This window comes from Ammospiza caudacuta, chromosome 1 (assembly GCF_027887145.1).
Source record: "Ammospiza caudacuta isolate bAmmCau1 chromosome 1, bAmmCau1.pri, whole genome shotgun sequence".
Lineage (NCBI taxonomy): Eukaryota > Metazoa > Chordata > Aves > Passeriformes > Passerellidae > Ammospiza > Ammospiza caudacuta.
This window is the reverse complement of record NC_080593.1, coordinates 84,442,975-84,456,241: the sequence shown is the minus strand read 5'-3', so window position 1 is coordinate 84,456,241 and position 13,267 is coordinate 84,442,975. Positions and strand designations below refer to the sequence as shown.

The 13,267-nt window shown below is 38.4% G+C and overlaps 1 protein-coding gene across 1 annotated transcript; it reads right to left on the bottom strand.

Annotated features, from left to right (window-relative positions):
- Positions 1–2,950: 2,950 nt before the first annotated feature.
- On the bottom strand, positions 2,951–12,475 carry C1H7orf57 (chromosome 1 C7orf57 homolog). The gene is made up of 6 exons (XM_058819365.1): positions 12,310–12,475; positions 11,965–12,073; positions 11,676–11,838; positions 6,357–6,469; positions 5,144–5,280; positions 2,951–3,015 (listed from the first exon to the last, which is right to left on the bottom strand). The coding sequence occupies exons 1-6, from the start codon at positions 12,473–12,475 to the stop codon at positions 2,951–2,953; spliced, it is 753 nt and encodes a 250-aa protein (XP_058675348.1).
- Positions 12,476–13,267: the final 792 nt, after the last annotated feature.

The window sequence follows — 13,267 nt, the reverse complement described above, 5'->3', positions numbered from 1 at the left end:
ATGAATATGGACCCTTGATCTTTGGAGGCATGTTTGTATTGTAGTCTAGTCCAAAAAGACACAAGTGGTTAGAATTGTGTATTAGATATATATTAGAGTTCACTACAGTGAAATGGCAGTATATAAAAGGAAAATTAGTCTCCAGTCACTAAACTGACAAGTTATTGTTAAATCTTTATCTGGAATTCTCTTTTAGAAACATTCACATACTCAGTATCTTGGATGCAATTCATAAAATGTAACTGCACTTTTGTTTTATCTTTGGGCTTGCAAAGCAATCAGTATTCAAAAAAAAGAAAAAACTCTCACTACTTAAAGGCATTCAGGGCAGAAATAGAGCACAAGACAATGAAACAAATGTTTCAGCATTTCAAACAATAAGGCAAGATTTCGTAATAAATACCCAGCTTTTGACTTTGGCATTTCTCTGAAAAACAGAAATGGAAAGCCAGAAGTTTCCACCACTTTTACATGGAACTGCTGATGGCTTTGAAAACTGCCAACTGCATGACTGCATTGACAGAAGCAAATAGAACAACGTGATTACTGCGATAAGGTGAATTCAAGCAGCACACTTCCACCCCTGGGTTCAGCTGGAGCTTTCTGATTTGTTACACCACTTTGACTTCATGTCCCTTGGAGAACAGGCAGGTTATGTGTCTGGAGCAGCTCTCTGTTATTCTGAATGCACAGATTCCACAATCATCCTCCTATTCTTGTGAAGAGAAATCTCAGGCTGTTAATATTCTAACTTGCAGTATTCAAACTGTGATCCATTCAGATTCAGTTGACCATCAGTGCAAATCAAAGCTCTCCTTGGCTTGACTAATGAAAGCTGAATACACATTAATGACCATCATTTAAATTGGAAAAGACCACCAGGATCATCAAGCCCAACCTTCAGCTGAGCACCACCTTGTCAACAAAGCCATAGCACGGTCATGTATGGCTGCTTCTTGAACACTTCCAAGGATGGTAACTCCACCACTTCCCTGGACAGCCCATTCCAATGCTTAACCCTCCCTTCAGTGAAGAAATTCTCCCTGATGTCCAACCTCAATCTCCCCTGGCTGTTTCCTCTCATTTTGTCAGTGGTTGGCTGGGAGAAACCTACATCCATCTGGCTACAAACTCCTTTCAGGCACTTGGTGGTCAGGTCACCCCTGAGCCTCCTTTTCTGCAGCCTAAACAACCCCAGCTCCTTCAGCTGATCCTCAAGCTTACTTTCTCAAACCTTCACCACCTCTGCTGCCCTTTACTGGAGTCACTCCTATGAGTTCTGTTCCACCTTATTTTCTCTCCCCTGTCCAGCTGGGAAGGGGAGTGATAGAGAGGCTTGGCAGGCACCTGGTGTCCAGCCAAAGTCAACACACCACAACTGGTCAGGTTTTAATGCTATGGGCTCCAACGCTGGCATCCCCTGATAAGGGTAGCCTAGAAAACTGGATTTCCCCAAAAGCTCTGCTTTCACTTCAAAATTAGTGGTTTCAATGTATCTGGATATAATTCACAACACAAATTGTAAGTGAAAACAGATACAAGGTAATTAATCTCACACACCACTAAAGTTACAGCTTGATGTAAGCTTTTTTTATATTTAGAAAAATTTGCACCCAATAACTGTACATTTAAGCATTTGCATATGTCTTAGCCTTTTATTTTTTAAAATACAATTTAGTTGAATTATTCAAAATAATGGATAGCAAAGATGGACTCAGGTGCTAGGTCTAACAACATCAACAGCAAAATTTCTAGATTTCGCTGAAAATTTTGAGGGCTCAGATTAGCAATGGTTTACCTATTTCCAATCAATTTTTACATGAAATTTCTAAAGAAACAGTATTAAACCAAATACTCTAAACATTCTGTTCAAAGAAATCTAGTTAACAGGACTTCGATTCAAAGGTGTAAAATGTACAGAATGTAATTCTGAAGAGGAAAGTCTAAAAACTAAGAGTTTGCTTTCCATGCTATTAACAAAAGGCACGGTAATGAAATTGCACCCACTTTCTAGTGGACTTTATAATCAATATTTCATTATTAATAAGATTTCAGGGATATATCCTAATCCAAGTAGATATTGAAATATCAGTGTATCTTAACTTTTTCAAAATATTAAAGTACATTTATACATTGCTATTTCAAAGTACAAACTTCTGCTGGTGCGAATAAACACAGTGATCTAGCATATAATATTTTTGCTGCAGTCAAGACTTCAGGATAGATTTTTTTTTTTTATTTAACAGCTGAAAGTGCTAACATCATAGATAGCTGAGTCCATAGAACTGTTAATCCATGATTCAGCTTCTATACTATGAGACTATACCAGGAAATGCCACCAGACCCTAATTATGTAGCTGAACACTATGACTGATCAACAAGTTCTTGTGCAGCAGGCACAGCAATAGAATTGTCCTAGAAAGCTGAGTGGCTGTTCAAACGTGCTTTTGGGATGAAGAAGCACTCTTTTCAGTGAAAGATTGACTTTTTTAACTGCAAATATCTATACCAGTTCAATTCTTTCTATCTACATTTCATCCCATACCATGCAGCTCCCCTTCACCTTTCTTTGTGGCATAATTCATGAGTACAGTGTACTTAACTAATGAAACTTGATTTGTGCACATCAATAGCATGCCTGTGTCTAGTCAAGTCAGCAGCAATATGGTAATCCTGTTTGAGAACAGCAAAGCAGCAGGAGTCTTGTGCAGGAGAAAACCTCAGCTTAGCTTTGTTTATTACATTAAGAAAAGGTCTAGGACTAAGCACTGACAGCTGTTGTCGGTTCTTCAAAATTTGCTGCAATCAAGCCCAAGGAAGTTCACCCATCTCGCAAACATCTCAATCAGGGATGCGTTAAGTTACAAAAAGAATCTAGCCAACATGTAAATAGTGGGCTAAATAAGCAATACAAAGCTTTAGTTTCCCCAAGAATCTTTCAAGTTACTTATTACATCCCTGAAACGGTGGCTTTTAACTCATTGCTTGCAGGTGGTGATTCAGAGTGTTCTGAATCTGCAAAAGGAAAAAAATATTAAAGTTCACAGAGTAACTTCAACCATATTAATAAAAAGGTCAGCTAAAATTTTTGGTTTCTTCCTCATGTCAAAATACACATAAATTCCACTACTTTTAATTTTGAATTAACAAGATATACAAGCTACTTAAGAAATTTGCAAATCTGTACCCCAAAACAAAGGGATTATAGATTTACATATGGAATGGGTTGTATCTCCTTCCTGATGTGTCTTTCCTATGTATTCTGTGCAAGTAAGAACAGAGAAAGCTCCATCTCAAAAAGGAGCTGCAAGGTGCTCATGCTGCCAATTGCTTTGGATGAAGAGAAAAAAGTACACGAGTGGGAAAAAAAGTAAAAGCCCTACCGTCAGCAATCACCATAAAAGAATGAAAAGGACACAGTCAAAACTGAAGGAAGACACACATCTGGATGAAACCATATTGTTAAGAGCATTAAAAGCAATCTCCTTTTACACTGTGATACAGAATCAATCTCAATTGGAATAGCTATGATTGCAAACAGAGGCAATAGAAGCAAAGCAGGTATCACGCTATAAAAAAAAAAAAAAGAAAAATAAAAGCAACTCAAAAATTAGATGTATCTATATGTCAACCTATACAGCACACTGACTTTTCAGAAGCCTTTACAGAGTACCCATTTTCTTCTCTTTTGCCTAAGTGGTATAACCCAACCAATTTCATGCTTACTCTGAAAAATCTTCAACTTTTCTTTATATCTCAGATGTCTCATTAGAGGCATACATTTTAAGAAATCAACTATCACCAAATTAAGGAAATTTGAGATTTTGAAATCCCCTTTAATTTTACTCAGAGTAATGGGAAAGAAAAATGTCAGCACACAAGAAAGTTGAATAGAATCTGAAAACAAAGAAGAATATTCAAGATTTTCTTTCATGCTAAGGAAGAGCACTTTTAGACTTCATGATTGAATTATTGGGTCACTGAACTCTCAAAGCAGCATCCTCTGTATGATCAGAGTTTGGATACTTAAGTTAACTTGAAAAGTGGCTTCTAAGGTTATGCATTCTCCTTCAGATCCAGACCGAGATCTGGCTTCATCCCGTAGTTTTATGACATTTTTTCTTCTGAACAAAACCATATAACTTCTAGTTCCCTGTTTTCTCCTGATACTCACCTGGAGGAAGAGGTTTTGCACACACACACACACAAAAAAAAAAAAAACCGAAAACAACAACAACAACAAAAAAAAAACAACACTGTAGATACATTAATGGAAGACACAAAAATTCATTTAGACACTTCATTTAGAGCTGAAGTGTCAGAAAAATTAAAATACCTGGCCTCTAAGACTTTCATACATTAATATATCAAGGCCAAGATATACAAAAGGATTCCCTGAAACAAATTTAAAAAAAAAATGGAATGGGAGATCCAACAGCATTTCCAAACATTGCTACAGAAAACTGATAGAGCCAACATGGTTATCAAAGCAAAAAGTCTTAGACAGAAGTAAGAGAAATTTTCCCACCCTTTAACCTTTATATTTGTTTCCAAGTGAAGTATTTCACAGCTATTACTATTGTGCATGATAAAGTAAGGTTTGAAAGCATGACATTGGATAACTTTTTTCTCTTAAACTGCTGAAATTCCACTGCCTTTAACAATGTGCATATATTTATTTTGACAAATTTCTACAAGCAGTGCTCTATTTCTTAAACATGAGTATCAATGACACTTGTGACAGAAGCTTTTGGAAAAATATTAGGAGCAAAAGAATATTCATAACAAGGAGGCAACACATATTTTACAGTCTGCCTAAATTTAGGCAGGATGGCTGTGTCTCTGCAGCATTTTATGGAAACACATCACAGAGATGCCCCTGGATCAGAACACAGAAGGCCCTGGATTGGAACAGAGCACACTGCAATTGTAGAGATGAAAAAAGTCCATGAAAGCGCCTGCCTTCACTGACTGCAAACAGGGGCACTCCTTTCTTTAGCTGGTCATAGAGTATTGTAAAGTAAGCACAATAATTCAGTGTGTCTCACCATATTCAGAGAGCCACACAAATACTGAGGCTGCCCTCTGCTGTTACCTCGAGAGCCCAGCTCATTTTAAAAGAAACAGCTTTCAATAACATTACCTTCAGAGTCATCACTATTTTCTGATGTTTCTTCAATCTTTTTTTCCCATCCAGTACACTGCTGCAACCAGTCAGTCCCATAACCATTACTTATTAATTTGCTAAAATTTACTGCTTCAATTTTTCTCTCAGCAGGCCTGTAAATACAAACATATTAAAGGAAAATAAAAGCAAAAGTAAACAGAAATGGGTGCTAGATGGAAAAATCATATTTTTCACAGAGAAGGTGTTATATTAGAATTTATTTCTAATTTAACATCAATTTTAAAATATAACGATTTCTAGCCTTATAATTTATTTATAAATAACAAAACATATATTCTATGTGTAATCACCTAAGAAGAAAAACCAAAAATAAACAAAAGCAAAGAACTATGCCTGATTTAGTACTCAAATTTACATGAGAAGAGACATCTGTTTCATTGGAATTTCACATGTATAATTCTTGCACAGTTCTTGTCTTAAAGACAAAATGTGCAAAAGAATGTGTAAATGAAAAAGACTGACAGTACTCATTCTGTGGTGCACAAAAGTGAAATTATGTTACAAATTTTCTGTTAAATTCATTTGACAGTTTAATCACTTATTTGGCAGCATTACCATAGTTCTAAAACATACTAGGACTACTGATGACTGAGCAATAAATTTTTCAGACAAAGTATGTTGAAACAATTCAGCTGTGCACACAGAGCTGATGATGTGATTACATCACATCACAAATGACATAAAAATTTGCTTAAACCATCTCTTTCAGTTGTTCATGAGAGTATTTTTGCTCTGTATGACCTTATAAAGGCTACAGTTCATGTCTTTCCTTAAAGTGTCAATCCTACTTGTTTCTCTGTAACCTACACTAACAGAATTGACGATGTAGATTATCATTTTCACCTGTTCACTAGTATCAAGAAAAAACCCAATCTAGAATACAAAAAAAATCAGCTACATGAAGATGTGCCACTCTATGCTCAGTTTTCCTAACACAAAGTTATATAGAATAATTTTCTGAGTTAAAGTACTGTTATTTTAGTTGCTTCAGAAGCTTTTAAAACAATTTTAGCATCACATATAGTAGCAAATTTAATAGCAATAAAGATTCACAAGGACCATACACATATCTGCTAAGTCCTGCATTTTCACAGGGAGCAATTTTACTCATATACACGAATAGTTGCAGGCTTAGGTGTTCAATGATTTTCATAAATGTACTACTTACATGGGTGGCAAGGAAAGCTTATTTTCTCCACTAAATTCCTTTGTAGAAACAGTTGGCATTCTGCTTGGATATTTAGGGCTTATAGGTGGAAGCTTTACCTGTGTTAGAGAAATCTTAGCTCAAAGAAAAGGAGTTATGAAAAAAAATGAACAAGAAGATTATATGATAGCATAGCCTTCAAAAGTGAGGGTGATATTAAAGGCCTAAATGTGTTCAAATTTCCATGTCTTATCTACATTATTTCCATTAAGTACAAGTAATGGATTATTGAGGAATAACAAAAGATAAAGCAGTCCCTTAGTTAGTTATTCTACATGAGGTTAGCTGCTTGCTCTCTCCAGAATGTGCTCTACACAAGCCTTTCCCTCACAGTACACTTCAAATTAAGCTTCAAATTCAAACTTATCCATGGCAACTTCTCCTCTTAGTCCATTTCTCCGTATGAAGAATATGAAAACAGACCAGTCTTACTAAAGTCAGGAAAACTAGAAATTAACTCATGGTTTAATTGCTACTTCCTTTTTAGTTTGTTTGGTTTTTGTTTTTAATAAAAAGCATAAAACATCCTATATAATAAGAAAACTGTTGTGGTATATTAATTAGAGGTTTGATATTCAAACAAATACATATATATATATATATATATATATATATATATATATAATATATATAGGGAAGCCTACAACAAAAAATCTATTTTACTTTTATCATCTTTCCAATGACAGGTAAAGAAACTCAGTGTTGACTAAAAGACTGAAAGATGACACCTAGAGAGCCAGGGAAAGACAACACTCACTCCAGACCCCAAAATTGGAAAACCAATAAGTAGTGGAGAAACATGAGCAATACATACCAAAGCTCTTTATTTTAACTTTGATCAAAATCAACAGCTACTAAAGAGTCAACTTACCTCCCTCTCAAATCAAAGCATGAAATTAATATCCTTAACAACTCCCAGATATTTTCCACTAATAGTTGCTAAGAAATTCTGAGTTTTAAAAACCCAAAACATCTTTAAAAACTACTTACAACTTCCATCACTGCACAAAGAAAAGTGGAAAAGGGGGAAGTCCTGAAGATAGCACAGAATTTTCAAAGCTTATTAACAAAGTTTTTGTGTTACACCTACATATCCTTATAGTTAGAACCTACATATTATTTGACCATTTTCTTTTTTAAACATGCAACACAGAAGAGTGCCCCATGGAATAAGAGATGTTATTTGCAGGTTATTTACAAAAAAATCAGGACAGAGTGACTAAAAGTGAAATGTATTGCTCTGTAAATTTACAAGTACATTAAAGATAAAAATACTTTCCACCTATGTGGACATAGATACTGCAATACAGTTAACAGAGCAAAAAAATATGAAGTGCAAAAATTAGATGCATGAACAGCAGTCACACTTGGATTTCAGACACTACAGAACACCCATGAAAATCTCTGTAAGGAGAAGATTCCAAAATGCAAATGCACCAAGGACTTCTCAAGGAGCTTGTGCGCAGCGAGTATGGAAAGAGCAAACAAAAGTATAATGGCCTTTGAACACATCTAATCAATGAACTAATTGGGAAGGCACAAAGAAAAAGCAGATCTGAATGTTCAGAGAATGTGGTTTTTATTATCTCCAAGAAAGTGAAGCCTGGGCAGACAGTTGTACCGATTCTGAGCCAGGATGTCAATGCAAGCACATGCAAAGTCAGTGCTGAAACCCCTTCAGACTTCAGTGGAGTCAGACTGGGACATTTGTCAAAGATGAGATGAGATCAGCAAGGGCATGCAGTGATATCAGAGACAGCTATGTGAGATGAAAAGGAGGGTCTTTGTCCAGCCTGGAGGTTAAAAACCACGTTAGCTGCTCAGAACTGCTCTTCAAGTTTGTTCACAGTGCTTGCTGAAGCAGCCTACTTGTGCTTTACATTTCAGAAATGCTCAACACAGAAACACAAAGTTTGATAGTCAGGATAAACAAATAGCAGATGGAGAGAGATGAGATTTCCCTCTTGGCATCAAACAGAAGCACAAGGAAAGGAGCTCTAGTAATTAAAAAGTTAATTAAAGGACAAAGGGAGAGCAGAAGCCAGAGAGATTTTGACTAGAGACAGAAAAAGGTTCAAACTGTCCAAAATAAAGTCAAGGAAAAGAAAGGGGAGAGGAAAACAAAGAGAAAAGTCTTGAAAGCTGCAAGCAAGAGCTTTTTTTTAAATGTTGCCTTTCTTGGCATTAAATGAGAGGCTAGCTTATACTGCAGGGATCAAAACAATCCCTACTGTTCAAGTAAACTAATTAACAACAAAAGTAGCAATGGAACAAATCAGAATTTGGCTTTGGAGGGCACCTGCAATCCATCGAGGTGCTTTTTTGTTACTTTGCTGGGCAAATTCAGCATTAAAAGCAGACTCTTGTGCCACTACACTTCAATGATTACAGCTGAGGGGGATTTTCCCCTTTGACAAGTCTATTTATTAGCAGCCATCAATTTTCCCAGATAAACCGCACAGGGCATTTTTTTACAAACTACACAGGACATTTTCTTGCTTTAAAGTGTTTTCTCCCTCTGTGAAGAGATGGCAACAATATACTGTAAAAATTACTATGTTTATTATAAATACAGATTAAAGAAACACGACATAGAATATGCACTGTGTCTGGCTAGTATATGAAGAACAATGGATATCTGCAGCCAGCACGGTAAGATAAAAGCCTTTAGATGAAATCCTGGCTGCTGTGTGATCAAGGACAAAATTTCAAATCTCTCTCTGAGGTAAAATCCTGGCCTCAGATGAGCAACCATTTTGCAGCAGCACATACATAGCTAAGTACATATGCATCTGTACACAGACATTTCAGACAAGTGCCTGAAAGAGAGGAGTCTGGAGATGAAGGAGCAATCTTATTGGTGGTGCTGCAGGGATATTTCCAAATGCTGATGCAAGTTCTGATGACATCTCCTACTGACCTCCCACCCTTACAGACCTCCCTTCTTAAAGTTCACATTTTTTTCAACCCAACCCAGCTGGGCCATAATATGCACAGGCAAAAGGATCACTCAATCACAGAATAGTTTGGCTTAAAGATCATCTAGTTCCACCTCTCCTGCTACAGGGACATCTTTCACTAGACCAGATATCCCAGAGCTCTATCCGGCCTGACTTTCAAGACTTCCAGGGATGGGGCATCCACAATTTCACTGGGCAACTTGTGCCAGTGCCTCACCACTCTCACAGTAAAGAAATTTTTCCTAACATCTAGTCTAACCCTACTCTCTTCGAGTTTGAATCCATTCCCCTTTGTTCCATCACTAATGCCCTTGTGAAAAGTCCCTCTCTATCTTTCTCACAGGTCCCTTCAGGTACTGGAATGCCACAAATAGGTCACCCTAAAGCCTTCTCTTCTCCTGGATGAAGAATCCAAATTCTCTCAGCCTTTCTTCACAGGTGAGCTGCTCTATTCCTCTGGTCATCTTTGTGCCTTCCTCTGAACTCCTCTCATAGTTCTCTGCTCTCCTTATGCTGGGACCCCAGAGCTGATGCAGCCCTGCAGGTGGGGTCTCACCATGGCAGAGCAGAGGGGCAGAATCCCCTCCCTCCCCTGCTGGCCACGCTGCTTTGGATGCAGCCCAGGACACATTTGGCTCTCTGGGCTGTGAGTGCCCATGGCTGGGTCATGTCCAGTCTCTCATCCACCAGCACCCCCAAGTCCTTCTGGGCAGGGCTGCTCTGGATCTGCTCATCCCCCAGCCTGTGCTGATAACAGGGGTTATCCCATCACAGGTGCAGGACCTTGTACTTGGTCTTAGTAAGCCTTGTGAGATTTCCATGGGCTGCTTCTCCCTGGGCCAGAAGTCCATTACTTTGCCATGAGCACAAAGGCCAAATCCTTCATGCACTAATACTCTGCTGATTTGCAAAATTCCCATGTAATGGTCCCCTGGATCTCCAGTTCTCTACACAGCAATAACCACAAGGACCAGCAGAGATTTTAATACTTCAGAACAAAGCAGCATAAAGGCTTAAACTTTCAGAGCAAAGGCCCACTTGGGAGCAATGTTTTCCAAACTAAGCAAAAGAGGTTAAATGGTTTTGCTCTTGTTCCTAAGTGCGCCCTTTGGGATTTAACTCCACAATTGCATCATGCATGTCTCTTCTGAATAACTGCTTAGTCACACTGGACTGAAAAATATTTTCAATACATTCAGTCTCATACTACCAGAAATACTTGAGGTAGCTTGCTGCTGCTGTCATCATGAAATCAAATAAATGAGAAATTTAGAAATTTGCCTGTGGTGTTTTGGAATACATTATTCTTACCTTTCAACATACAAGTTGTATGGTGAAAAACTAAAATTGAGACTCTTTGGTAGGGTTAGTTCCATTGTCTCACTTGGAAGGCTCCTAAGAGCATGGGATAGAAACTTCTCAAAAGAGGATATTCAAGAAGTAGCTGTGAAAGAAGCACCATGTGATATTCCAAGATACACGATACACTTTCAGTGTAATGTGAAGCACAGCCAAATGAGAGTTGGTGGTGTGGAAGTAGAGCTAAACATACCAACACAAAATCTGTCTTCCCAGGCACCTAAACTTACAGAAAAAGACTTGGTAGTTTTAGAGCCTTAGGCAAAACTTCAGCTTCCAGGAGAATAGTGCAGATTATATATGAGTGCCTCAGCATATTCACAATCTGAGCTGAATATATAACATACATTCATTTTGTATTTAGTCCTAAATAAAGTACATGACTGGTGGAGTTTGGTTGAGACCCAGTTTCATTCAAAGTTGAAATGACCCTCAGTTCCACTTTACAAGTCAGCACATGGGCTTGAATTACTTTTATCAGAGTTAACTTTGACCCTTAGAGCACTGAATATAATTGGTTCTTAAGTAAGGGAGTGAGGAAGAGAACTTCCTCTCGGTCCTAGTTGAATTCCTTTAAGAGGCACAGCAGCAGGTCAAGTTTTTATTTTCAGTGCCTTAAATCTATGATAGGGAAAAAAAAAAAAAAAAAACCAACAAGATGTCTCTTCACCCAGAATGAATTGCAGGGGAAATAAAGCATAAGATAAAAATGAACTGCTGCTTTTTATTTATACTGACGTATATATACCATTTAATGTGATGGGAAACTGCATTTCTGGTTTTCACACTACACCTGCAGCACTTAAGAAAACGTCTTTCTTTTTGTTCTCTAACTGCAATATAAAAATTGATTCTGGAATACAGAAACGTGGATTGCAGCTTCCCTCCTCTGAGAAGCAACAGAGATGTGTTCACAAGCTCTACAAATAAAGCATCATCACAGCATATCTCTCCATCCTACCTTCTTTTTCTCTGCATTTTCTTTGTCCTCAGCTTCCCGCTGCCAAACATTTTTTGTATCAAACTCAAAAGGCCCTCTTCTTCTCTCATAACTCTTACCATGATGGTCACCAGCCACAAACTCTCTGTGAACCATAAAATCTGGTAGAGAGGAAGCACAGCTCCTGCAGGCAAAGATTTAATGCTTGTTTGTACAAGGTATACAAATCCTGCACTCTAGTACAGAAGCATTCAGAAATGTTAACAGGTGAAGAGGGAGGCCAAGATGTGTTGGGCCCCAGCAATCTTACCGTGGCTTCTCAATCCCTGCAGGACTGGCACAGTGTGTGAACCAGTCAGGGGCAGCATATGCTGCTGGAGGGGACTTCATTACCACAGGAGTGTAGTGCCTCAGTAGGTCTGGAGAGAAAAAGACAAAAGCCAGTACTTTTCTCACTTCTTATCTAGTAGCAAAAGCACTACCTTTGTTTTCAGATTGCTGTTTTGTCAGGAATAAATTAGTTTCCTCATTTTTTCCACAAGTTTATTTCAAAAGTCCAGAGGATCCTTCTGTAGCATCTACGAGCACTTTACACTGTAGTCAAGCAAAGCCAAAGAAAACAAAGGAAAACCAAAGAAGCAAGACAGATGCTCACCAGGTCGGCCTCCTTGCTTTGCCAGCCTGACATAGGCTGAATCAGTCTCTTTGATCCTCTTCCTGTGGCACCCAGGCAGTGGCACTTCATGGGGAGCTCTTGGAAGGTCACTGAGACCCAGAATCTGGGAGGGAAGTGGGCTCTTCTCTGGTTGTTTCAGTGCCATGGGGTATTGTTGTCCTGCAATAATGGAAAATATTTATGGTAAAAGTTAACTGATAACATCCCTTTTTCAGGCAACTTAACAAATTGAGCCCACCTGGAACACGAAGGAGGTGCCATATTTCATCGTGAAGAAAAAAGACAAGGCTTGCTTATTCTGGGGGATGTAGCACAAGCCATTTCTAGAGATCAGATGCAAAACACTTTTGTTTCAGTTCTGAGACAACATTCAAGTTTTCTGTAATGTGCTCTCATATAGAGGATCATGCGTCTTTATTCAGAAAACTATTTCCAAAGACACATCAAAAGCAGTGAAAGGCACATGAGACAACTGAAGACACTTCAGCCTTTGGTTTCCTTTCCTTCACATGTATTATCTAAAAGCAAAGACAGTAGCTGCCCATTGGCAGGTCCTTATTTGTAAAACAAAACCTGATCCCAAAATAAAAAAAAAATTATAAAAACAACACCAAACGCCCTACTTCTCCATACATTACTTTCTCAACTTCTAGTGAGCAAAAGCAAATACAAACAAATCGTTCAAAATGAGAGAATGAACGCAGATACATAAGAAAAAGCCAGTACGAGGTCCTGTGCCATAAAAGATGCACAGGCACTTACCGGAGCGACTCCAGCCTCAGCTGATGCCGTTCGGTCGCTGTAAGGACAGCACTTCCAGGAGCAGCTCGCTGAGGAGCTCCTGGCACACACACACGCTCTGACTGTGCCCACACCCAACCCCAAGAACAGCTCAAAGCGCTGCCGCTCCCCGGGGTCAGGACGCAGAGGCACAGCC